At 40.4% G+C, this 27,254-nt stretch overlaps 3 protein-coding genes across 19 annotated transcripts in view; all 3 read right to left on the bottom strand.

Moving 5' to 3' along the window:
* Positions 1-218: 218 nt before the first annotated feature.
* On the bottom strand, positions 219-11,911 carry LOC113024406 (PDZ and LIM domain protein 3). Its single transcript, XM_026171494.2, has 7 exons — positions 11,705-11,911; positions 5,551-5,702; positions 5,042-5,126; positions 4,758-4,945; positions 2,951-3,078; positions 2,148-2,259; positions 219-655 (listed from the first exon to the last, which is right to left on the bottom strand). The coding sequence occupies exons 1-7, from the start codon at positions 11,795-11,797 to the stop codon at positions 466-468; spliced, it is 948 nt and encodes a 315-aa protein (XP_026027279.1). The 5' UTR covers positions 11,798-11,911; the 3' UTR covers positions 219-465.
* Positions 11,912-16,257: 4,346 nt separating this feature from the next.
* sorbs2a (sorbin and SH3 domain containing 2a) overlaps positions 16,258-27,254 on the bottom strand; it is a 50,916-nt gene continuing 39,919 nt past the window's right edge. For 12 of the 17 annotated variants that reach the window (XM_080303048.1, XM_080303058.1, XM_080303052.1 and 9 more), the window contains 8 exons: positions 26,230-26,306; positions 25,899-25,996; positions 25,395-25,509; positions 25,156-25,284; positions 24,376-24,570; positions 20,541-20,578; positions 19,235-19,341; positions 16,258-17,856 (listed from right to left, as the gene is read on the bottom strand). In XM_080303048.1, coding sequence (XP_080159174.1) covers positions 17,795-17,856; positions 19,235-19,341; positions 20,541-20,578; positions 24,376-24,570; positions 25,156-25,284; positions 25,395-25,509; positions 25,899-25,996; positions 26,230-26,306 — 821 coding nt within the window. In that variant the 3' untranslated portion in view covers positions 16,258-17,794. The remainder of the gene's footprint in view (positions 17,857-19,234; positions 19,342-20,540; positions 20,579-24,375; positions 24,571-25,155; positions 25,285-25,394; positions 25,510-25,898; positions 25,997-26,229; positions 26,307-27,254) is intronic. The other 5 variants (XM_080303050.1, XM_080303059.1, XM_080303061.1 and 2 more) reach the window with 2 other exon arrangements.
* LOC145419382 (uncharacterized) lies at positions 21,259-23,880 on the bottom strand. The gene is made up of 2 exons (XM_080303065.1): positions 22,688-23,880; positions 21,259-21,907 (listed from the first exon to the last, which is right to left on the bottom strand). The coding sequence occupies exons 1-2, from the start codon at positions 23,732-23,734 to the stop codon at positions 21,404-21,406; spliced, it is 1,551 nt and encodes a 516-aa protein (XP_080159191.1). The 5' UTR covers positions 23,735-23,880; the 3' UTR covers positions 21,259-21,403.

Raw genomic sequence — 27,254 nt, 5'->3', positions numbered from 1 at the left:
CTTAAACTATGCATAAACAGAGCTGGATCTGTTAGAGCAGGGGTGGGGAACTCTAGGCCTCGAGGGCCGGTGTCCTGCAGGTTTTAGATGTCACACTGGGCCAACACACCTGAATCAAATGTTTATTTCATTACCAGGCCTCTGGAGAACTTCAAGACATGTTGAGGACGTAATTTAGCCATGTTGTTGTTGTTATTAAGGCTACACATACAGAGACCTTTAACATTATGAGCAGAGGCCTTTATTGGAAAGACAGATTGTGGTTTCGCTGGACTCTCTAAGCAACCAGGTGTTTACATTATTGCCTAGAAAATACATCATATCAGTAAGAGTGAAGAGTGTATTCTTACTGAAATATTATTACACACAGCACCAAAGTGCAGACGAACACATGAACACATATGTAAGGAATAGAAGGGCTTCCTAGATTTTATGTGTCTGTGCTCATATAAGGGAGGCAGGGTTCTATACAGAGGGAAATGTTGTGACGAGGTCGTGTCCCTCCGCTGGTCTCATTCTGGCACGAGCGTGGATCTCACAGTACAGCTGTCCCTCCACAAAGAAATAGCCCTTCTGTTTCAGGTTGACATCACAGTCAGAGCACACAAAGCAACCAGGGTGACGATATTTGTCCCGAGCTTTCACCACTGTCCCACTGAAGCATCAAAAACAAACTGATGTCAGGAGCACAGAATATACGGCACTTAAAAAGTGGTACAGCTTCACGATAAAGCATAGAACCCAGTTACTGCTGTGCTAACTGTTTATAGGTTAGAAACACTGGTAGATGTACTCTAAACAGGCTCCAAGTGTAAAGACAATAGATGGACACAAACCCAAATAACTGGAACACTTGTTTTCCTGCAGTGCAACCTCAATGCGACTTGTGTTTTTGCAACCAGAAAAGTCGCCCTCTGCTGCCCATCTAAAAACACACAGGTTTAACAGACTTCTCTTTCCCCCAGTCCCAGAAGCTTTTGATAATGTATTGAGTTTCAAAATGTAAGACATTTGTGTTTCTAGCTGACATTCAGTGGCCACTTTATTAGGTACACCTTGCTCGTACAGAATTGGATCCCTTTTTTCCTTCAGAACTGTCTGAATTCTCTTTGGTACAGATTCAACAAGGTTTTGGAAGCATTTCTCAGAGGTTTCGGTCCATCAGACAGGTGCTGCACATCTATATTAGCAATCTCTGATGATGGTGGAGGCCATATGAGTGCAGTGAACTTACTGACACATTCAAGAATTCAGTTTTTGATGGTTTGGCTGTGCGATTTAAATGACACTGAGCCAGTACTGGTGGGCTGAAAGTGTGCCAAGAACACATCCCCCATACCAGGAGCCTGAACTGTTTGTACAAGGAAGGATGGATCCATTAATTGCATGTTTATAACAAATTCTGATCCTGCCATCCAAATGTTGAAGCAGAAATTGAGACTCGGGCCAGGCATCATTTCTCCAATCTCCTGTGGTCCAGTTTTGCTGAGCCCATGTAAACTGCAGCTTTAGTTTCCTGTTCTTAGCTAATAGAAGTGGTACCCGGTGTGGTCCTCTGCTGCTCCAATCCATCTGCTTCAAGGTTCGACGTGTTGCACGGTCACGTATGCTATTCTGCATAACTTGGTTGCACTGAGTTACTGTTGCCTTCGTATTAGCTTAATGCAGTCTGGCCGTTCTTCTCTGACCTTTGACGTCAATGAGGAATTTTCACAGAGAGAACTGCCGCTCGCTCGATATTTTCTCTTTTTTAGACCATTCTCCGTAATCCCTAGAGGTGGTTGTGAGGGGAAAAATCCCAGTATGTCAGCAGTTTCTGAACTACTGAGACCAGCCTGTTTGGCACCAACAACCATGCCTCATTCAGAGTCACTTAACTTTCCTTTCGTCCCCATTCTGATGCTCAGTTTTCACTTCAGCACTGTGTTACTGCCACTCAGTGCATTATTAGGCTGATTCGATTTTTGCATCAACAATGAGGTGAACAGGTGTACCTAATGAGGTAGCAGGTGAGCGCATATAATTTATGCAGTTTCTGCGATCTTCAAACGATGCTAGAGCCTCTGGGTGTACTGCGCTGAACTGTGCTGTTTCTGCATAGATGGTCTTAATGTAAATCGCAGATGAGTCGTTCTATTTTTACTCACACAATCCCATTCCCACACTTGTCACAGACAGGCAGTTTCTGCAGGTTTCCTGTGGGCGTAGTTGGTTTGGTTGTGGGCGCTTTTACTGTCCTGGTCACAATGGGGCGAGTGCCTGATCACATTAGAAAGAAACCACTCAACACAAAAACCCTGCGTGATCATAACACACACATGAAAAGAAAAACCACGAGACGGGGACAAAGCGGCATGAATGATCATTCATTTTGGGTTTCTGTTTTTTGTTTTTCAGCATATTATACGTATTCTGCTAACAAAGGAAACACGTGGAAAAGTGCTTTTGTATTAATAATACTCCAAAAATAAGGAGAATGACACACACTGTGGAGCTTTAATAGGGTGTGATATGAGACATTGTCACAGTATTGCATAAATGATCTACTTACTTTCAGTCCTTTTTGTCCAAGTAAATCACAGTGTAATTTATTGAAAATGTATTAATGCCACAGGTAAGTCATCAACATGTAATTTCAGCTATGACTTTAAGCCAAAGGGTTTTTAGATCAATCCCTGAGCCCTTCTTCCAACCAGGGTTGAAAAAGATATGAAACCTTCAAATTTGTTCTTTATTTTTCTTACAGGGGGAAAGCTGAAAAAAAAAAGGTTTAAAACGGCAACTCTATGTGAAAAAACAGCATCTCGTGAACTGAAAAGTGTTTGATGACAAAACTACTGCCTGTCAGTGTCACTACAACCAGGTGAAGACTGAAAAAGTGGGAAGAATTATGAATGATTTATGAATTGATTTTTTGAGGAAGAGATGCATAATTTAGGAGAGAGCTCACCATCACTGTCAATAAATTCCTGGAGGGCTTTGAAGGAGCCAGACTGCCGAGGCTCCTGGGGATCCTCCTGGTCTTTCTGTAACATCCGGTAAACGTCAGAATCCTCAATGCTGGTTAGAGCTCTGGGACTGAGCAGTGCATCGAGACACACACAGAAAAACCCCATCAAATTCTACTAACTGCAATACAGGAGTTTTCTTATAATTCTGACAAAAAAAAAACAATGAAAGTTTCACCCATCACGCTTTAAAGTTGGTGTCTAGTGTGTGCAACAAATGTGCGTAACCAGGTGACGATCACGCAGCATGATGGGTCAGCCTTACAAGGAGAAAATGGATGCGAGACAAAAATAATCACACGGATTTGATTAACGTACAATTTGAGCTGTAATTTAACCATAATTATGGTTTAATAAACAATGATCCCTTCCAGTGTACTGATAATGTGCTGCAGTGCTCGTCTAAATCAGTGCAGAAGTAATGCATGAGTGAGTGGCTTTGGTCGGATGTGACCTATTCAGAAGTTGTGGTTGAGCCACAAAGAGATTCTTTCCTATATTCCCTAAGACACCGTACATCAAACAAGCTAATGGAATCCATATGACTGCATGGGAAGGCTGAAGGCTAACATGCTGTAGCACATCTGTGTGACTCACTGGACGGGTGATTCTGGAGGTGAGTTATGTAAAACGGGCAAAAACAATTGGTGCAATAGTAGCTCTGTAGGATCTACAGTGGTTATTATTCATTCCTGTTGTTGTATTGCTGGATCCTTATCACTCAAATAAAGAGAGTTGCCATAAGAGAGGCTCCAGAGGAAAGTAATTAGTTAATCAGTTATTTGGTTAAATATTCTTAGGTCAGCTCAGTTATTTTCAACCATAAACACACACACGCACAATCTTAAAAGCTTCCCACATACTTAATAGAAGAGTAAACAGCTATTTGCTGTGTATAATTACAACGATGCAATGATGTCCTTCGCAGAGGAAGAAGGCCTTTGTAAAGTGAGACTAAAAGCCACAAGGCAAAAACTACTCCAGAGAATCAGTATGTGTACTCATTTCATTTAAGCTCATGTAAGAATTTCCACTTATGTTTGCTGTGGCAAAGTAGACACACAGGGCAAGTGACGCAGAACAGCTTTACATTAGTTGGTTAAGTGGAGTATATAATGTGTACAAAAGTATTGTGAAAGTATTGTGCACCTGTTAGGCTTTGGATTCAGGTGCTTTCAACCACAGGTGTATAAAATAAAGCACCAATAAAGAATCAGTTGTACTAAAGAGCTCGCTGAATTCAAGCATAGTAGTGTAATAAGATGCCAGCTATGCACTTGCAACAATTTAGTACATGGAATTTCTTCCAAAATTAAGTGTAAGTGATATCATTGCAAAGTGGGAGCATTTAGTAACCCTAACTGCAAAGTGGCAGACCCCAAAGTTACAGAGCAGGGTTGCCAAGTGCTGAGGTAGTGCATAAAAGTCACCAATGCTCTGCTCACTCAATAGCTGCAGACCTCCAAATCTCCTTGTACATTAACATCAAGCACTGAAACTGTGCGCTGGGAGCTTCATTGCATACGTTTCCTGTTGATGTAATGTGTTGGTGGCACAGTGTGGCATGCTGTCGTGCTAACATTTTTCTGTGTGTGTGAACCATTAGGCTTTACACTTACGCACCTTTATATTTCTAAACATACCAACACAATGACTGATGGAAAAGTATTTCTAAGCAACAGGTTTTTAGCACTTAGTTTGTGTAATGTGGTGCTTTTAGACAAACTAATGATTATTTGCACTGATCACCTCTCAGGCTTGTGCTGGACCAAGCCTCGGATCTGGCCCTCCATAGCATCCTGGATGTTGCCACTGGAGTAGAGGCCTATAGGCGTGTTGTAGGATGTGCTGACTACCTGGCGCTTGTCATCAATGTTCGCTGCTGCCACAAATGGCTGAGCTCTTCTATTGTGAGCTGTGCCAATTGGTTTATATTCCTGGTAGGAGAAGAAGGAAGCAAGGACACTACTGAAGCAGTAACAAGATACAAAGATTTAAGGCATCATAGCTACTAAACATACAGTCTCACAGACCTGCTGCTCTGCTTCCAGGTTTATTTTAAATGGGTGAGCTCTCCCGTCCTCCATGGCACGTGGAGTCCACAGTCTTGATTCGTTTCTGGAATTTAAAGGCAGATCCTGGTCAGAAGTTCACCACGATGAACTGACTGTTAAATGCCTGTTTTTGAAGCTTGTGCGCACATGTGAGCCTAATCCTGGCACATAAAACATCTAAACTGACCTTAGATTTATGTCTTTCCTTAAGTACCACAGGCTACATATTTCTTCCACATTTTTTCCCACAGCTTTTTTTGTAGTAGCAGTGGATATTATTATTAAAATTAAGGGGTCAACACACAAAATAATTGCAGTAACAATCTGTATTACAGAATGTGGATACATTAGTCATGGATTTATACCTTTATAGTAAAGCGAACACCTGTGAAATAGCTAACACCAAAAAATCCAACTTCAAATTTAACTTGAATCAAAAGCTGAATGATCCAAAAAAAGGCTTGTGAGCATGTGTATACTCCCGCAACCTTTCAATGGTGAGACAGAGCTGATGAGTGGATTCCTTTATCTTGTTCTGAGCTTCACAATGCAGCATGTTTGTTGCTGGGACTCCCTCAATAGCCAGGATGACATCACCAGGGCACAGGTTGGCAGCAGATGCCTTACTGCCAGGAGTGATCTGGATGGGAGTCAACAAACAAGGCGAGCATCATAGACAAGTGGATAACAAAAAAAAAGGAAAAACAAATATCCATCCATTCTCTTCAGCTTGTCCTTATCAGGGTCGTGGGGTTGCTGTAGCCTATTCCAGCTGGCATAGGGTGAGAGGCAGGGTACTCCATGGACAGGTCGGCAATTTGCCACAGGGTTCACACAGTGACAGATCACCAATTAACCTAACCCCACTGACTGCATGTCTCTGGACTGTGGCGAGAAGTCAGAGTACACGGAGAGAACCCATTCAGTTCACTGAAGGTTAGCCCAAATCCTCACCCTTCCACCACCGTGCTTGACTGTTGGTACAAAGTGTTTGTGCTGCTATGCTGTGTTTGGTTTTTACTGAAAGTAGCACTTAGCCTTTGTAGAGATAAGAGGCTTTCTCCTAGTAACTCTTCCAAATAAGCCATACAGGACTTTTCTATACGTACTGCCATGAACTTCAATATTTGCTGTCCCAACTAAGGCCTGTAGAGTCTAGGATGTAGTTGTTGGTAATTTTAGTGTTTCTCTGAAGATGCATGGCCCAACCTTGGGGCAAGATTACTCCTGTGAGGATTAGCAGCTGCCTTAAATGTTTTTGACTTGTAAATAACGTTTCCCTGTAGAATGATGGACTTTAGAAATTGCCTTATAACCCTCTCCGGATTGATTGGCACCTGAATGCTCCAGGCAAGCAAACTCCCAAAATTTGCTGATGATCAGTTAATCTGGTGAATTTGATCAGTAGCTCATGGCTGCTACTTATCCTCTTAAGCAATACAGGTGTACTTCACAGACACAGTTCATCTGAGGGTGTATTTATCCAATTGTAAGTCCAGATAAATTTTAAACTGGGTGTGCTTTCATTTTACTGTGGCGGTCAGTAATAATGCAAACAGCTCCATGTAGGACAAAGGATACTTTAACAAGCATATTCTATGGCCTGTTTCAGTTCCTAGACAGTGTTCCCTGGGAACACTGAATGGGGGATCTTTAAGAAACACAACAAGTTTTTCACCAAGCAACTATTTCTGAAAATTATGGGAGTTACACACTTTACTAAGACACACCATTCATTAGCTAATTCCTAATTAGTCTGTCCAACGTCCAACTTTTAATTTCAGCAGCAGCTGTCTTCATTTGCTTTTCGTCCTACGATTTAACTAAATTTTCATATCAGTTTATTCCTCTCAGTTTCAGTGACAAACAAAAACATGCCCTCGACGAATTCAGGGATGTACGGCTGTAGCTGGTGGGGTCATGGGAAAAGTTTGGGACCAGAAGACCAAGTTATGCAGCGGAAAAGGTTGAAGCAGCCTGAATTAGTATCATTATCAATAGAGGGAGTGGAAAATGAGCACGATATTTACGTCTGTATTAAAACTATTTCCTGTTTGTTGTATCATAGTTTGCTAACAATCATAACAAAGTGTTCTTTTCTCAAAAACAGAAAACTTGGCATGTTTGAGCATTTAAATCCAGCTTCAATAGAGTCCAAATGCAGTTCTTTTCAACAACACCTTACACGAACGAGCAAATACATAATATGCTTAAACTTATACATGCTTACACACAAAGACTTGAGTAAAAAAATAAAACAAAACCCCAACATATTCCGGTGATCTCATTTCTACGTTATGGTCAAGATTCTTACATGGATTGAAGCTTTAGCTTTATTAAACAGAAACTCTGCCCTTGACTTGGATTCCCTCTGTACATTGCCTTTATACAGTCCAGTACGTCCAGATGTTGCAGTGCTGTGAAAAGTCTGTTCTCCATCACTGGCACGTCATCTTTTAATACAGTACTCAGGGGCTGGGCCCCTTGTTTCTGTTCCCCTGCTTGGATCAAAGCTTTATAACCTCCCCCCCCCACACACACACACAAATTCAAAACACAATTCAGACCATTGATGAGCTAAATCTATAAATTCAGCAGCTCGTGCACTCTCCACAGTAGCTGCTAACAGAGAGACGTTGCTCTGGTTGGTATGCATGTGTGTAAACTCTCCTGTCATGGAGCCAAAGTAAACACCGAGTGACAGCGTCCAGATGGTAATATGTATTCTGATGGTCAGGAAGTGACTGGAAAAAAGAGCAAGAACTGCCAGAAAGCCACCAGGGTCACAGCTCACCTCTCCCGAGGCAACATCAAACAGTACCCAAAATGTCCACTTGCGCCACACAGGGCCCGACCTGTGCTCAGTCATATTGCATTACTGGACATTGCAGACTGAGCTACACTGAGATGTTACGGTGAAACTTAAATTAGGTCATCTGCCTATAAATAACAGCGGATAAAAGTGGTGAGGGGATGTCTCATGCTTCCAAAAGAGGGAGCGGTAATTTACAGTGGAGCATTTGTTTGAGAGCGCTGTCAGACTTTGTCTCGCTGCTCTCATGTCTGGATTGAGTAGGTACACAGCCATGCTTTTATTTTTTTCTTTAATTACATTCTTTTGCTTCCTCGGAGTTCAGCTGTCATGTCAAACGTTTGTCTTTGTTTAAATTACAACCACCTGCCTGCCTTTTCTTTCTGCTTTTCTCCCGTCCTGCCTCTCTCTTCTCTTTTTACCTCCCTTGCTTGCTCTAAAACTATTTTCTTAAGAGTCCGGGATAAAATAGGGGATGCAAGTAGCAAGACTGGGAATGTGACAGGTTGAAGCTCGTTGTGAAGGAGTACCTCAGCCTTCTTGTCAGCTGCAATCTTCTTTTTTTTTTTTCTGCCTGTTTGGACTGCTGGACTCTGATAAGCATATACAGTTGTAGTCTTAAAAATTAAGCCAAAGTAATGACATCATGGGAGTAGTTCTCTCACAGAGATCCTGCAGAGACACGTAATGCATGTTAGGCAATTGAATCCATGTGCTTTACACCCCTCATGGAGACATCACACAGAGATGCAGATCTTCATGGGTAAATCTAGAGCGGCGCCCACTTTACAGCCCCTGTGTGCTGAAGAAAAAGATGATTATCACTTGTGTTTACTTTCACCAGCTGGGAACACCAACGGCTCATGAAGGGGAGGATGTTCCTAACCAAAAATGGCATTGAACGGAGCGAGTCGAATCACTTGTGCTCTCAAATAAATCTTGTGGGTTCACTGAAGTAGCAGCTTTTTAATCTGCCCTGTAGCCATTTTTTTTAATCATAGTTTGTTTTGGGGTTTGGTTTTTTTAACAGTTGTCTCTGTTACAAATGCATTTGAGGATACAGCTTCTCATATTACTGATCTCATATCGTTTCCGCTTCCCCTCTCTCTTCAATCTCAGCCTTCTTTCATCACTGTGCTCATACAGGCCTCTGAGTGTCCACTAACACAACAGGTGTGAGTTTACTGGAAAGAGCTGGTGGTTTGTGAGCTAAAATTGCTTTTGGTCAGTATTTCCTGAGGTCCCTCTCTAAATATAGATTCACATAACCCCATCATACATAACAGGATTACTGATCTCCATCTCTGGCTGACTCTGGGGATTCAGCCCACAGGCAAGTTGTAACACAGATGGAGAAAGCAGTGCTCATCGTCAAAATCCTAACTTTTGTATTTTGCAGTGATCAAAACAGTTATTTGGAGCAGTAGCCAATATAAATGTCTGTTAACTGTGTGCATCCTTTGAAATTCTTATGTGTTTATTAGGTTTGTGGAGTCTGAATTATTAAAAAGCTAAAAAAAAAAAGTTTTGATTTTGACCAATATGGAACAAAAACGCTAAAACTTCCAACTACAAGGGACGATGTAATCTCATTTAGAAATAATCCTCATCAAAGTAACAGAGACTGGTTTTCTTACTCACAGGCTATGCTCAAAAAATATTGGATCACCTACACGTTACACCCCATGAACGTCTGCAGTTGTGCAGTTCGCAGAGCATCTCCTAAGCACCACGTTCATCCCCGCTCAGCAACTTACGTGGCTGGCATTGCTGTGTTTCCTAAATGCTTCCACTTTGGAATAATGCTTAAAGTTGAAGACTTTAAAGTAGTCACCGTATTATGATCAAATTCATTGAGCTGAGCATGGCTGGACACTTTATTTTATATGCCTGTGAGAATGGAACTGAAAACATCTGAAGTTACACTAAAAGCTGACAGGAAGTCACCATTTTACAGAGACTACAACAAAAATGACAGATTTTTCACCCATAAGGAATAAGTTCACATCCCGTTTAGGACATCTGTTGAGACTTTGCTTTTGACGGTATGATTAGGTTAGATTTTGGCAGCAAAAGTTAGCTAGCTCTAAAAAAACAAAATAGTTAATATAATCCTTTTTAAAATATAAATTACATACTGGAAAGCAATTTCTACAATCTACATCTAATGGCTTCTGTTTTAGATGTTGGAGGGTTTTATTGAAGTTTATTGAACTACTTGGTACTGTTAAAAATTTTGCTAGTGTGTGAAAGAGTGGCAGCGAGGTTTCCTGCCCAAGCATTAGTAAGCTAGGTGCTACACCACTTTTCTGAAGTTGTAGATATGATTCCATAAATGAATGAAAAAACATTTTATGATAGCTTTGACTGGCGCTTCAGAATAACAGTCTAAGTTTGCTGGTGGCAAAAACAAGCTTTTACATTCACACAGATCTTTGCTAAGTGGGATTAGCGTGCTTGACGGTCGTTGGTTTCTTGCTCTATTTTAGAAAGTACAAACATTTTGGTCAAAAATTATTTAGGTCAAAAAACATTTAGGTCCCCCAAATTAGAAGATATAAATAGGTTTGAAAATTACCTGAATTTTCCTTTAAAAATGAGACAATAGGAGCCACTGGTTAGCATAGCCTAGCTTAGCGTTCTGAAGCGAAACAGATAGTTGGACTCTCTAAGTTTACCTGCACTCCCAAAACTTACTTATTAGAATGCTATTTGCACTCTCACACACGCAAACCACAAAAACAATAATATAAAATTTATACAATTAGACTAGAGCCTGGTGACTTAAGGACAGCAACATAAAGAGTCAGTGAGGTTTGAGATATGAAAGACTATCTGTTATCATATTTGTACTAAACTAACAACAACACCCAGTCACTTATCTACAGTATTTATCTTCTTATCCAGCTTTGGCCTACAAAATACATGAACATATTTAACATATTTTCAGAAACAGAGAATGTGAACTGTCCCATTTAATTTGTGCTAAATTTACAACATCATTATTGGTATCTGTGAGGATTCCCTTGTTAGTACTTCGTGTCAACAGGAAATACCTAATTTCTTCCAGGAAATTATCGTTTTCATCACCGATGACCCCATACAGATAAGAGTTTCTCCATTTTCTTATCTTCCAAGTCCACCTACAGTCAGTCATTCACATGTCCAAATGACTTAATCTAGTTGGAATTTTTTTTTTGTATTTGCGAGTTATTTTTGTTTCTTCTCTCATCTTTTATCTCTCTCTGTGCTGTTGAGGATGACGAGCTGCCTGATGCTGTAAGCTGATCCAAAGTTGGTGTACTTTCTTCTCAACAGCTGCACTGTTCTAACAGACATTTCATAATGCTGCGCTCATCACTCCAGCGTCGGCACTGTCTGTTCGTCCTGTAACGTGAGGAGGTTCACACAGGTTTGTCCAAACATTTGTTTAGATCATCGGCTTTAAGTTGGTGATTATTCACACAGGCAGCGGGATTAGAGTATGATTTTGGAAATATTTTCCATGCTTCAAAATTTACTCAATGAGACATCCGTGTTTGTGTGTGTATTCGTGTGCGTGTGTGCACATATGTTGGATAACAATGCAAGCTGCTATTTGTATCTAAGCCTCTTGCATTTACTGCGGCACAGGTGCAAGCTTCATACCACACCAGAATGTTTCTAGAATGAATCGTCTGGAAGCACAATGTTTACCCTCAAGCTATTTGAAAAATGCACTGGGAAAAGAAAAAAATTATTTAAAGAACTACTTAAAAAACTGGCAAACTGATATCACTTTGCTTCTGTTCTTATAATGCAGACATTATGCCACTCACTCACTCACTCACCCTGGAGATGGTCAGGGGCTGGTTGAAGTCCTTTCCTCCTGTCAGACGAAAGCCCCAGGGGGCCGGCCCATCCAGCACCACGTTAAGTGGCATGACCCTTTAAAGTCTCCCTGCTGTTTTGACAGCAGCACAGACAGTAAACTGCACACTGTGGGGATCACAGTTAAAGAGCAGTGGAATATCAAAGTGATGGAGATTTTGAACCAAGTGAGGGGGTCAGGGGGAGGAGGATGGACAGCTCCCGCCCCGTGAGTGAGGTAATTGGTCAGATTTTGGGAACTGACTCTCAAGTCTGTACTAATTCTGTTTGAGCGTGTCTCGTTGCTTCTTTTACAGTACTATTCCTCCTCTCCGAATAGAAGCCAGTGTTTGTCATGATGATGAGGTAAAACCAAAGCATTGCTTGTTTTACTCATAACCACTTCTGGCTCAGTCACTGCTTACCTAAATGAACTCGTGTCCACACACAGACTGAAGATGTAAACCAGCTTCTGTCAGAAGCCAGCCCCCACTAATGCTTCTCATCCCTGGGCAGCTCGAGGTCTGGCTGGCCTCCTCTTGCTCTGGTTGATGGGTCTTGCTGCTCCTGCCCTTATTTGGTCTGAAGGCAAAGCTTCTCTCTGAGGCCTTGGAGGTCTCACAGGCACATTCCAGTCACTATTGATTTGGAAGGGACCCAGGACTCTCACTCCTAGCCGAGCTTGATAACAATCCAGCTCTGACTTGAAGTTTTTTTTATTTTTTATTGTGTTTACAGCAGAAACCGGGCTTTGTCTACTCTATTAAACTGAGACATTTTTCATGTCTTTAAAGACTTCTTCTAGGCCAAAATCTGAATTCGCTCTTTGTGATCTCAGGAATTTATTTTTCAGCCAATACAGAATTTTCTTTGCTCCCCTTTCATATCTGTGTAGTACTATTAATAAGTTAAAATAAAAAATAAATAAAAACATCAAATGGTCCATGCCTGTGAGTAAGGCATACTAATCTGTGTCAACAGTGATAGCCATTTAGCCTGAGCAGGGAGCGGCTTCATCATGTAAATGTGCCATTATGAATCCACACCACAAACTCCGCCTTCGGCCTTGAAAACCCTTTCCCACTTGCAGTATTTCAGCGTGGATCAGATTCATGGTTTGTTTCTGTGGTTGCCATGACATGGAATCACTTGTGTTTCCACATTTCTTTCTCTCTGGACAGAATTAACAGGCCGTAACAGTAAGAGTACAGATCTAGGCATCCATTCTCTGTAACACCAAAACCATATTTAGCACACGTGTAGCGTTCAAGTACATAAGCATATAGGCATTATATGAACTTTATGTTTACCTTGCTTTACCTGAGGAATGGAACAGTTATATATGTCATGCAAGTTTAATGCAACATAGATCAGGACTGCTCTACTGGTTCAATGTGTGATGAAGCTTCAAAATCCACCAATAGCAACACAGTAACTCTGTAACTTCTGTCGGTGCTGTGCTTTTTTGGAAATCGAATTTCCCAGAGGAACCCACCTGAGGGATTAATAAAGTTCTATCTAATCTAATCTAATCTAGCGCTGTTGAACGTGACTGAAACCAGGACTCTGCTTGTTTGCAGACCCACTGAAAGAGCTCTCCTTATTTATCCTTTATTTATTCTTGTTTTCAAGTCTGCCTAGAGGAGCCGTGCATATGGTGGATTGTAGCCAGAGTGTCGTGACAAACTGCAGGGCACACGTTCCCCTCCTGATGGTGAAATTTACATCGCTTGGACTGAAGCGGACCTTCCACTCACAGACACCAACTGCTGTTTCTTTGCTTCTTCGCAAAGAATTTGTGACCTTTTGGAAAAGTTTTGTTTGTAAGAAGAAAGAAATGTCCTTGTAGCTGAGAGCCAAAATACTGAGATGGTTTACTTGAACATGCAGCTGCCTTCTTATTGGCACACGACCGCCTTTTACTGCAGATTGGTTTCCTCTACTGGCTCCAAAAGAGAGTCAATCTCTGTCAACTCCTGTATTAAAAGATTGCCTCTGGGGTTGGGGATTCAGTTCAGTGATTTTACGTCACCTGAAGCAGAGATGGGCAGTAACGCGTTACTGTAATCCGATTACTTTTTTCAAGAAACGAGTAAAGTAAGGGATTACTATTGCAAAAACGGTAATTAGATTACCGTTACTTTCCCGTAGGAACGCTGCGTTACTGCGTTACTAAAACAGTGATTTTTTGCGAGAATGTCTCATGACAGTGACATAAGCGAGTGCGCCTTTAGTGACAACAGCTGTGTGCAGATCAACAATGGATCACATATCGATTGTGGGAGAGAGTATGAGCGTGTAGCGTTTAAAGCGTGGAAGTACTGACCTTACTTTGAGTTTGATTCCATAAAAAGTGACAAAAACATTAGCGTCCATCGTGCGTGGGAAGAAAACTTATTTTTACAGCGAAAAAAACCCCCAAAACTTCCAAGCAAGCACCGAGTAGCTACGACATAATGGGAAACTCACAGAGAAACTCGCGGATTCTTCCACTGACCGCGGCACACCTGCACCAGGGTAAACCTCCGCCTACCGCAGTCCTGCTTTACAGGTGAAAATAGAGCAACAGGACCGCGAGTCTTTGACTTTATTTATTTTCTGCTGTGTTTTACTTGCATCTATTTGAAAGACTGAGTGTAAACACAAAATTTTTTTTATTTTATGTGCTGGAATGTGCAGAAAATAGGTTTAAATATTAAACTAATTTATTCAAGTCAGAGAATGTTGCATATAATTAAATTTTTGCTTGATGCATAAAGTTAAAAGATTAAAACTAATAAAACAAATTTTAAAAAGAGACTTTTCCATTTGATTACATTTTGTATGATGGATTATGTAGAAAAAGTAGAATTGGGCTGAAAGATCTATCGCTTTATCACCTATTCAGGTTGTAAATCGTGTTTTTAAAAAGTAACTAAGTAATTAATTACTTTTGAAAATAAGTAATCAGTAAAGTAACGGGATTACTTTTTTGAGGAAGTAATAAGTAATTAGTTACTGATTACTTTTTTCAAGTAACTTGACCAACACTGACCTGAAGTCAACTGGACTGAAATGGATGTTTGAATTCTTTTTGTGGCACTGACACCACAAACACTTGCCTGGTTGCAGGGAATGGAATTACGTGCCCTGCTTTGAGTTCCAGTCTACAAAATTTGTGTTTTTAGTCAGCTAGCACTAATTAGTAGGTACTCGTGTCCATCTAAATTATATGTCCTACCTTAGCTAGGGCAGGCAACAATAAAATAATTCAAGTCTGAGAGGGAGCGACCCGCCTCCAGCTACTCTAGGCTCTGTTTTCTGGTTTAAAAAACAAAAGAAAAAGCATCCGACACAAGATTTCTCCAACCACAGGGCTTTTCACCGGTTATACATTGGTAGTTTCCAGTAGTCGTGTATACGTTGTAGCAGTTTACTGTCACCAGGGGGCGGTGTCCATGACAATCGGTCTGTTGGTCCTTTAGCTTAGCGTCTACTGAGAATAGGGCTGAAGTAATAATAGACAAAGACCTTCTTAGTAGTGAAGTGAAACCAAGTGTTAAAAACGGTTTAAACGGTTGTTCTCTGCAGGTGCTTCCTTTGCTTTTCGTGCTGCTCTTTTGATGTTTTACGTTTTAATGAAGGGGGAAAAACCCTTCATGCTGAATTCTGACGTTACTCGCTTTCGTATTCCAGCCCACATTTCTATCAATCAGCTTTCAACCTATGCTTAATGTGAGCACCTAAGAACATCTGTGTAGGTTGTATACCCAGAACTTTTCACTCTGTTCAGTCCAATACCGATGCAAACCGCTTTGCAGTTTTTAAATTCTGCTTGACGTCAAAAGTGAACATTAATTCACGCGTGTGTCCTGTGACCTTCTGGTAGGAGAGGATTTATGCCAGGGATTTCTAGATTTCTGCCTATGGCACCTGAGATTTTCATTTCAGGTGGATGACATAATCTTTTTCTGTTGAGCTGAAAGAAAAAAAATTGTTGGAATATTTGATCTACCAGCTGGATTTTATTAGCAATACAGCCCCTTAAAATCATCCAACAAGTCCTACAAGAAATACTCAGGTCCAAGAGTGTGCATTGAGTTCAATAATAACATGAATAACATAAGATTTACACCTTCATACACGTATAAACATATCAGCAATCAAATTCATCTCCTTGCTTCGAATTTGTTCTTACGCTCGTATCAAAGGCAGGCAGAGGGCCTAACGTTTAAACACTGAACACTTTGTATGTTCTCTGCACACTTTCATACACTTTCTAAACTACATATGCATAAATTATTCTTTTTGTTTTTGCATCACAGGTTTACATATACATGGCTATTAAATTAGTGAGCTGGATTTAAGGCAGCGATCACCAACTCTACTCGGTCTACCTACAGTAAATTCACTTTAAATACCCCACCAACGTAAAAACGACGAACTGGAGCAAAGAAAATCCTACGAGCCCGGCTACACGAGACGTTCTCAGAAGAATGCGGGTTAGCACCACTGATGATGCGAAATGGAAAGAAAGAGGAAACCAAACGTGATGGTGGATGAGAAAAAGCCGACTTTATAAAGCAAGTGGATGTTGGCCATTTTACAGCTCACATACAAAAACAAAAAAAGGCTTACAAAAACACGACACGCTCACACTCGCACACAGTGAACTCACGCCGGCTGAAATGGTGAATGACAGAGAGTGACGTGAAGGACAGTGAATGATAAAATATTTTAAGGTGCTTTTACATCGTTTTGTTGTCAGTGTCCATTCTTTGTGAAGAAAACAAAACAGAGATCAGTTACTGAGAACGACACGCTAAGATGGAAATTGCCAATCATTTCACAACAGTACAAACATGAGTAATGACACACTACCCACTCACTCTGACAACAGCTATAAAAGATCCAACAGCAGTTCTGTGATTTCCAAAGGTTTTCAAAATTCCCGTCCTGTATCTGACTTAAATAAATTCATCATAAAACAACAGTAAGTTCTTTTTAGCCCATTAACCATTGTGTTTTTGTTTTTCTGTAATCACTCAGAACCTGGACTTTGAATAATGATGACCATAAAATAACAATCATTCAAATGTAAGTTAGGTACTGTTAAAATATGCTTAAAAAAAATCCCAAAAAAAACAATGTGGTGCTCCGTTCTTTCTAAAAATCATCGTATAACACAGTGAGACCAGCCTTCGTCTTCTAATAAATATAATACCTAAAAAAGGTCAGTAACCTTTCTGCATACACTTTCAACACACTCCTCTCCCCCGAAGCCAGGCGCAGTCAAAATGACCTCTGCTGTGTAAAATCTGAAGTGAGGTTAAAAAAAGAAACCAAAGAGATTGTTTGTGATCAAGTTCAGTAAAAGTGCTTCAATTCTAACGTGAAAATAACTGAACAGCAACAACGTGTTTATAATCTGGAGCTAAGTCTGTGATAGTGTTTTTCTTCACGTCTGCAGTATTTAAACTTATTGTTCATTTTATTAAATAATATCCCCCAAAGTAAAACAAAAAAACATTTGCTGAACCATCCTTTTACCTGGCATGATGATGCAACACGTTGGCTCCTAATTTGCCAAAACACATCTGGCCTCTGACACAATACTGCTTTCCTTTAACACTCTCTGCACTAAATCTTTGTGGAGACATCTGTAAATAAACACTGAAGTTAACTATAAGTGATTTAAATTTTGAGTTACTGGAGAAAAAAAAAGGTATTCTTGGTGATCTTAATGTCCTTAAACAACTGAAAAAGAAAGGAAAGCATCACTGCAGATATACTTCCGTTATTGTCAAAAGTCAAAGGTCACTGGGTGCAGCACAAATCTTCGGTTCTCCATAATAGAAAAATAAGGGTAAAAAGATAAGTTTAAAAAATGCGTTATTACTTTATAGAAGTCTTCCATTAAAGATGGCTAGTTAGAGCTAAGTATTTTGTCTGTGTGAAGCTGACAAGCCACACACATACACGCAAACACAAACGTGTGCTGCAGGTCTTTGTTGATGTCCTGCGGGTGCTGTGCTGAGGAGGGCGATGAACGGGTCATAGAAAGGGGCGGGGTCAGCGGGAGTTTGGAATCATTATAGCTGCTTCACGTAGTTTCCTGGGAAGGTTCCAAACAACTTGCTCCTTCGAGAGGTCCCTTCACAAACACAGAACAATGAAAGGAAACTGTCAGGGCTGAAACACGACTATGGCACAAATGTCAGCTGTAGTCTAGAAATCTGCCAACTGTGGAGATTCAGAACTACACCAACATTTAAGCAAGTTTCATTTTTGAAAAACAAAGAAATGACACTTAATCTGTGCTCAGCTGTGAGGGATATGGTTGTTTTGTCTTCTCCCACAGTCAGTGCTGAAGCCACACTGACATCTAGTGGTGTGTCTAGTTTTTCTACATTTTTATGCTTTAGTTTTCCTCTATTTTTTAGAAGGTTTTAGGTCGTGTTTGTCTTTACACCCTGACTTTAGACATTAAATTAAGGAGGGGGTCCAAAGTTGGTGTTCTCAAATCACATTAATTTCATGGTCCATTCGGTCCATTGTAACTGACTAAACCTTTAACTCATACATTAGTAATGGTTAAAAAGCTAGAAACCAGCACAAACACAACAGGAAAAAATAACAAACAAAAGCACAAAATTCACTGTATAAAGTGTAAAAGTTCCTTGAGGTAAATTCTGTGATTTTTGTGAGTATCTATAAAATTATATCGATTTTTTTGATATATACAGTGGTGGACAGAGTTATCAAATTCCTAATTTAACTGAAAGTAGTTCAGCACTTTATTGGAGTCATTATCAAGTTAAACACTGACTGTATTTATTTTCTGCATTCTTCCTGCTTATTCAGTCAGTGCACTCATTTCTGCTTCATTTATTATGACAATTATCGACGTCTTGCTGGTACTTCCTTAATTCTTTGTGCCACAGATTGAACAAAGTGCTGTGGAAACATTCCTCAGAGATTCCAATCCACATTGGCACAATGACATCAACAACCTGCATGCTGCAGCAGAAATCATTTTTTCAATCTTCTGATGTCCAATTTTTCTGAGCCCATGTAAATGGTAGCATCGGTTTCCTGTTTTTAGTTCACAGGAGTGGGTCCCTGTATGGTCTTCTGCTGCTCTTTGTATTCAGAGATGCTCTTCTGCATAACTTGATTATAATGAGTGGTTATTTTAGTTACTGCTGACCTCCTATTAGTTGGAAACAGTCTGGCCATTTTCTATTTTTCAGGCTGTTCTGCAGAGATGGTTATTTGGGAAAATCCTGTACATTTTCATCAGGTCCTCCTGATCATTACTACATGCCTAAATTCATTGAGATGCTGCCATGTGACTGGATGATTGGATTTTATACATTTATAGAAGAGGCAGGCAAGTGTAACAATATAATTCTACTACTTTATACACTTATATAGTGATAAACTCACTTTTAGTTCATCATGTGTTTGGCTCAATGCATTTTGTATTTCTATCTCTATTACTTTTGTTGGCTGATGCCTGTTCATCTTACCAACAAACCAGCCATCATCGCACTTCTCCATCACATCAACGACGTCTCCCTCCCGCAGCTCCAGCTCATCCTCATTGCGAGGCATGTAGTTGTACAGCGCCTGGTACCTGGGTTGGAAAAGATTTGATTTTTATTCTTTGGCAAGTATTTCTTCACTATTAAGCAGAGATGGGCAGTAACGCGTAATCTGATTACTTTTTCAAGTAACGAGTAAAGTAAGGGATTACTATTGCAAAAACGGTAATTAGATTACAGTTACTTTCCCGTAGGAACGCTGCGTTACTAAAACCGTGATTTTTTGCGAGAATGTCTTACGACAGTGACGTAAGCGAGTGCGCCTTTAGTGACAACAGCTGTGTGCAGATCAACAATGGATCACATATCGATTGTGGGAGAGAGTATGAGCGTGCAGCGTTTAAAGCGTGGAAGTACTGACCTTACTTTGAGTTTGATTCCATAAAAAGTGACAAAAACATTAGCGTCCATCGTGCGTGGGAAGAAAACTTCTTTTTACAGCGAAAAAACCCCCAAAACTTCCAAGCAAGCACCGAGTAGCTACGACGTAATGGAAAATTCACAGAGAAACTCGCGGATTCTTCTACTGACCGCGGCACACCTGCACCAGGGTAAACCTCCGCCTAACCCACTCCTGCTTTACAGGTGAAAATAGAGCAACAGGACCGCTGAGTCTTTGACTTTATTTATTTCCTGCTGTGTTTTACTTGCATCTATTTGAAAGAGTGAGTGAAAACACAAAAAATATTTTATTTTATGTGCTGGAATGTGCAGAAAATAGGTTTAAATGTTAAACTAATTTATTCAAGTCAGAGAATGTTGCATATAATTAAATTTTTGCTTGATGCATAAAGTTAAAAGATTAAAATTAATAAAACAAGTTAAAAAAAAGAGACTTTTCCATTTGATTACATTTTGTATGATGGATTATGCAGAAAAAGTAGAATTGGGCTGAAAGATCTATCGCTTTATCACCTATTCAGGTTGTAAATCGGGTTTTTAAAAAGTAACTAAGTAACTAAGTAATTAATTACTTTTGAAAATAAGTAATCAGTAAAGTAACGGGATTACTTTTTTGTTGAAGTAATCAGTAATTAGTTACTGATTACTTTTTTCAAGTAACTTGACCAACACTGCAGTTAAGTACAGCTAATTTAAACTGGATGGGTGCAGTTGTTTTGATTACAGTTAATGCCACACACACACACACACACACACACACACACATTTTAAAGCACAGAGAAAGATGTTAATAGCAATTCAAAAAAAAAATTAAAATCATACTACTTACGGGTCTCCTCCACCGTGGAGTGCATCTTGTACTGACCGCTGAGTTTTAGAGACAAAGAGAGAAACACAAATGATTAACACAAATTTGTGTTTTGCCATTTGTGGAGCTTTTGTTTAGTGTTTGAGGAGAAAAGATTTTAGCAAGTTTTTTTGCTCTAAGATACTTTTGATTTTTATCTTCTCACAAAGTGAAATTATAAATCATCATATGACAAAAGAACAAAAAGAAATGAACCAAAAAAAGCATACTGTAGCACGTTATCAGTCATGAATGATATGGTTATTCCCAACATCTCCCTCCTGCACAGAGACAGGAGTGCACTATGAGCATGGTTGAATGAAGACATGCCCCCCTACCCTTCGACCTCTAACGGGTGACAGATAGGACCTCCGGGACAAGATGGGGCTACGAGGGGGTTTACCACCAACAATTGGATCCTGCTTAACAGGCAGAAAGACCAGAAGCAACACACCTATAATCTTTAACAGTAACCAACAGCAACCTCGACTCTGAGCTCTGCACACAGACAGAGAGTCTAAAGACATGCTGTAAAACATCATCAACATGCTGATGCCAATAAAAAGCCTCCTAATCACAACACAGTACAGTTACAGCTCACAACTCTATTAACAGTTATTCAAGCATGTATTCTGCTGCCTCTAAAATCATCAGCTGGGTACTTACATGTTAATATAATGAGAATTAGTGCCTGAAACTAACAGTACTGCTTGCATTGCATCTATAAATCTGATTATAAATTGTAATTAATCTTTGATATATATAACCAATCAGTTACTTCTCAATTCAGTTCACGTCTTAGTAGTTAGAGAAATACACTATTATGAGAGTTCTTATCATCCTCATCACCACAAATCAACGGCATACTCGTTACATGCCAGCTTTACCTTCACCTTAGGCGACCTACGTCCTTGATGTGGTACAGTTGGGGCAGTGGGGGGACAGCGCTGAGTGGAGGGTGGAGGGGCAATGTTAGCGGGAGGAAGGGGAAAATTTGGCTCTGAGATGGGACATGTCGTGACCGGACTAGAAAGAAAAGGAGAGCTTGAGGGGTGAGAGACAGACCGCTGAGAGGGATCGTCTGGAGGGAAGTGGAGGGGAGGTGGTGAGACAGATGGAGAAATTGGAGGCAGCAGTGACGTTGTGAGCTGAGGAAGGGACGGAGGACGAGGGGAGGCATGGTCACAGGAAGGGACGATACTACGATTGTGCTGCTGTTGTGTGTGGGAGAAAGAGGATGAAGGGCAAGCAGAGGAAAAAGAAGTGGAAAGCAGGGAGGTCACAGGGGGTGGTGTGGAGGGGGAGGAGGGACCATTGTGGGGAAACTGAGTAGATGGAGACACTTCAGCCTACGGGGTAAAGACACACATGTGAATACTCAAGTGTAATCACGGGATGAGCTGTTCTGTTTGTGATTTACTAAACCCCAGACGGGACATGGAGGAAAGTACAATATTAATATATATATATATTAAAAAAAACAATCTTGTGATAAGTATCCTAATTAACAAAAATATATCCACTAGTTTCCACTGAGTATGAGATGTTTCCAAAAAATCTTGTGATCAGTGTTGAATGGAAATAAGAACACAAGTCTATAATGCGCCCTAGACTAGACTAGATAACAATAATAAAAATAATGTATTATTTTTTAAATCAGATGCCAAAAATAACACAATTTTTAAAAAAACTGGAAAGAGAACTCAAGTGCCTCTTGAACACTAAATACACCCCCCCACCCCAAACAAACAAACAAACAAACAAAAAAAAAAACAACCCTGGGTGTACTGCACCTACAGGAGCTGCTCGGCCATGGAAACCAATGCCAAGAAGCTCCTGGTGAACAGTTTCTATGCTGATGTTAATGCCAGAAGAGGTTTGGAGCTCTGCAGTTAATGAGTCAGCATAGTGCTAGCGACTTATACGCACTATGCGCCTCAGCATTTTGCAGTCGCGCAGCAGGAGATGGGAGAAAACAAAACAAAACATAAAAAAAGGACGATGGGACACACTTGCTAATTTTGGCGGGGAATGACATCATACAGTATATTAACTTAATTCCTCAATGTCCCTTCTAAGGCCCTATAGCATTTCCAAACTCAACAGATGTAGTGCACACCATGCTGTACCTGTGGGCTGTGCATCTGATTTAAAACTCTAACATCCTGCTCTTTCTCACTTCTAGCTTCATCGTCTTCTTCAATGAACAACTCAGTGTATTCCTTTGCTTGTACTGACGGTGGTCTATGTGAGTCAAAACGTTGCCCATTCACATTTTTTGACTGCTCTCCCCACGAAACACATAGGGGCTCCATTGTTACAGGCTTGTGAAGCTGCACTGCTAACTGAAAGCTGCCTGTTGAGTTGCTTGCAGGAGTGACCGCTGGGGGCTTTACGTCCGACTGATGGGATTCTTCCGCTTTTAATGGGAAGAGCCTGCTTTGGGACGTTTTGGTCAGCTTAGCTGCTGAAGAATCTACTGGAGATGATCTCAAAACATCACCATCATCTGTGCTGCTGGAACCATCCAAAAACATGCACAACAGCTCATCATAAGGGTCTTTGACTTGCAGTTTAGTGTCTGGGGTTTCCCTGCTTTTGTTTACTCGTACTGTGGATTTGTGCTCTTGTGCAGGAGGTGTGGCTGATTTTATCGGCTCTGATAAAACCTCAGGCGTAGTAATTCCTAAGTTTGAGTCTTCCTCAGTGATATGCAGTCCTCTGCCACAGTTATATTGAAATGAAGAGTCAGGCAGTGGAGAGGTTAATGAGAAATGGGGGTCTGGAGGAGGAGGAGTAGGGGGGGAGATGGGTGAGACAGCTGTGGTGTGACCTAAACTGAGGTTTGCGTCTTTAAAAGTGGGCGTTCTGGAAAATTCTTTGCAGGCTGTGGTTGCTAGGGATGACAAGGTGAAACTTTTTTGTGGCTGTGCAGATGAGAGTGCTTTGGGCTCTTGAGCCTTTAGGAGAGATGCAAGGTCAGAGGGGAGAGGAGGCGGTGTGGGCGGCAGAGGGGTGTTCGTGAGGGAGCGAGCTTGAGTGGATGCTGACGGCTCCACTGTGAGGGACAGCCACTCGGTGGTGATGGCTTGCAGGTCAAGGCTTCTCAAAGAGGGGTGAGGGGAGGGGGGTTTGTGGGTGGTGGGTGGTGGAGGTGGATGATAGAAAGGCTCCATGAAAATAAAGCAAAAAAAGAAGGAACAGTGGGTGATTTATGAAACTAGAACAGAGACGTGCTGTGTGTTTTTATGTACGTTTTGACTCTTCAAGGTAGAACAGAAGACTTACTATAGTTAAAGTATTCACTAATTACTAGACTACCGTTACACCAGAGGGAAGTTTTGGATCTTTATTTTCTTTTTATTTGGGGTGCAAGTTGATAACCAACAGCTTTTTTTAAGATGAAGAAATACCCCCCAAAATCACATCTTAATGAATTTATGAAGCCCCTGAAAGAGATGCATTATTTACATTATTGCACTGTCGTACAGTCAAGTAAAGTTTATTTATAGAGCGCATTTGAAAATAAACAGTGTCCTCTGTAATAAACTTTGACTATACATACATCCCATACAACTGTGAGGAAAACTGCATAAAACAGGAAATAAAGAGACCATCACACAAACACGTGATTTTAAACAGTAACAATGTAATTTAACAATAATTAGGCTCTGATTACTTATAACTTTGATAAAATAAATAATAAAAGCCAAGTTCAAGTATAACTTAATCAATATCTTCAAGGCACAAATCTGATCTGAAGTTGCTCTATTGTTTTTTGTGGCTTGACGAGTAAGCAGGCTCTAGACTCTCTTACCTTGACGGGTGTGGAGCTTGGTGTCCTGTTGCTGGGGTAACCATGTGGATCTATGTGATGGGCGGAGCTTTTGGATGGAGATCGCTTGACAAGGTCAACGTAGGACACAGGAAAGATCCCCTGTTTGGTTGTGTCTGGGATTTTCCCCTCATACCAATTCTGATCCACCTGCCTTATCACAATCACTCTCTCACCCTGCACACATCAGACACACCAACAACACACAAACAAGGCACTTAGCTGCAAATCAGGAACAGTGGAATGAACAGGACCCCACAGCAGGTCCTCTCACACTTACTTAAACCACAATGTGGCTTTTTTCCCCATGTCATTTTACATCATTTTGTCCCACTCTTCTTAACGGCGTTGCTTCAGTTCTTTGTCATCAATTTATGCGCATATCATTATGCACTTTCTTGCTTTTGACTCAATCATTGTAACACATCGATTCTTTTCTTTTTCAGCCTTTATGTTATAAATTTGCTGCTGTGCTTGAGATCATTGTCCTGTTGCATGGCTCAGTTTTGGCCTAGCTTTAGGCCTCAAATCTGATATGAATAGAGGAATTTATACAATATGTCTGCTTTATCAAACTGCATTTGATTAGAAGTTCCTTCCTATGGAACAGAGAATACCGGGAATTTAGTTCTTCAGAGGACTGCATTTTTTTTTACTACAATTTAGTAACATCTTTACCTTTAGATATAACTGCAAAAGCCAGCACTTCAAATATTTAAATCAATGACAAAAACATTATAAACATGCTTTAAGTTGAAATACCTTTCTCAGTGACAACTCCACGTTAGTATCAGCGTTAAAGTTGTAGCGGGCCACTGCCTCTCCAATCTCTCTGACATGTGCTGGAGGAGGAGGACGGATTGGCTGCTGCTTCTCTGAAGACGGCATCTTCTGTAAATGTGTGAAAAATGGTGTAAACCTGTATGCGTGTCATGTTGGAGGAGATGCATATTCAAATACAACCAAGCCATATTCAGACCAGAAATCAGCAGCCGACTTACCTCTACATATGCTATAGGGAATATTCCCACTCGCCCACGGTGTTCTCCTTCATACCAGTTGTTATCTATCTGCCTGATGATGTTCACTGCATCACCCTTTTTAAATGTCAGCTCCCTGTAACACAGTTTTATGAGTGAAGGGCCTCTGCATGCATCTTTCATCCACTGCATGGACATAACATAGCAGCTGAACAAGACACGGTGACTTCTGCAGCACGAGCATCGGTGACAAAATGTCAGCCAGGAAAGCAAAATAATATAAGTAATAAGAGCAAAATAATAAGAGACAGCAATGCAGAAAGCAGCTTTATTCATGCATACATCTAAAAGAAAAAAAAAACCCCATCAGATTATGGTGGTAAGGTGTTATACTGGTATACATGAAAGCAATATTACAACTACAAAATGTAAATAAAGGACATTGAGTTTGCTGACGTGCAGTTAGATGTCTGCGTTCTTAGACTCGGCTCTCTCACGCGTGCACTCTAAGCTTGTTGTACTCACTTGCTCGTTTGTGCCTTAAAATCATAAATGGCTCTTGCAGGTTGTTTCTGATGGAGGAGAGAGAACAGAATAAGTTGTGTCATCTGTTTATGGGAGACCTAAAAGAGTGGAGTGAGAGAAAGAAAGCCCACAAGCATTACCAGGTATATGAAACACGTATGTAACATAATTATTTTGAATTTTTAAGAATAAATATAAATATCAATGTGCTACAGAACTGGGAAATTAAAGACAAAGACGTTACCCTTTTGAGCACATTGATTACATGTTATTTGAGAGAAATGCACCGTGTATAAATGTGTTAAGTGCACCACCAGTTCCAATGTTGTACCTCTCTGTCAGGAGTGGGTCTTCTGTTCTGGGGTGTGTGGCGTCCATCCAGTGTGGAACTCCTGGAGATGTCCTGGTCTGTGATTAGCAGAGACACATGAAAAGGTTCACAGGAGTTACTAAGCGAACATGCCACATCACCTACAATACAAAGTGTGATCTGGGAAACAGTGATGATGCCACTCAAACAGGTAAATGAGGGAATGGAAGCTTGGGTCATAAACAGGTGTGTTTTATTTGTTTTTCATTGGAGAAAACAAGGTGATTGGACAACAGCACAAATAGACACATGCGATGCTACAAAATACCCGGAAAACAAAATGAAACACGGGGAATACAGAGCAAAAAAATATGGCAAACAACAAAAACGTAGGATCAAAAGGATTACGGGAAAGAAAATGACCTGGTAATAATGCGATAACTATAAATAAATGTTTGAAACAGACAAATGATACAAGAAAAACAAAATGCATTAAAAAAAAAAAAGGAACATTCACAACAATTTACCCCAAACATCAACCTTGTCTCTTAGAAGTTATATTTCTTTACAAATAAACTGAAATAACAAATACGGTTTGAAGGAAACTGTAACCAGATTATTATTTCTTACTCTGAACATGAAAGTAGATTTTTTGAACACATTCACTGACAACACATTTAAAACAAAAGTGTTTGATCAATATCCACCTGAAGTAACTACACATCCTGTTCTGTTTTGTGATTTGAGGTTTAGACACTGCCTAAACCCAACTATAAATTCAAGTCTACACGTAAACTTCGGCTTCTGGTGAGAGAATTCAATTCTTTGTATAGCCAAACTCCAAAATCCAGTTAATGACTCGTTCATTAGGAGCCTAAAAGTAAGGTGTAAAGAAATATTACATCTTTGAGACAGGATTACAGAGCAATATACTGTAAATTCTCAAATATCTGTCTTCCAAAATTGCATAAAACAAAGCCAGCATTTGAAACAATCCCTCTCCTGTTTCAAACCCTTTTCATCAGTGCTAAAACAGACTTATTATA

Source organism: Astatotilapia calliptera, chromosome 6 (genome assembly GCF_964374335.1).
Source record: "Astatotilapia calliptera chromosome 6, fAstCal68.1, whole genome shotgun sequence".
In the NCBI taxonomy this organism is placed as follows: domain Eukaryota; kingdom Metazoa; phylum Chordata; class Actinopteri; order Cichliformes; family Cichlidae; genus Astatotilapia; species Astatotilapia calliptera.
The sequence above is the reverse complement of the archived record's forward strand: the minus strand, read 5'-3'. Positions and strand labels throughout refer to the sequence as shown.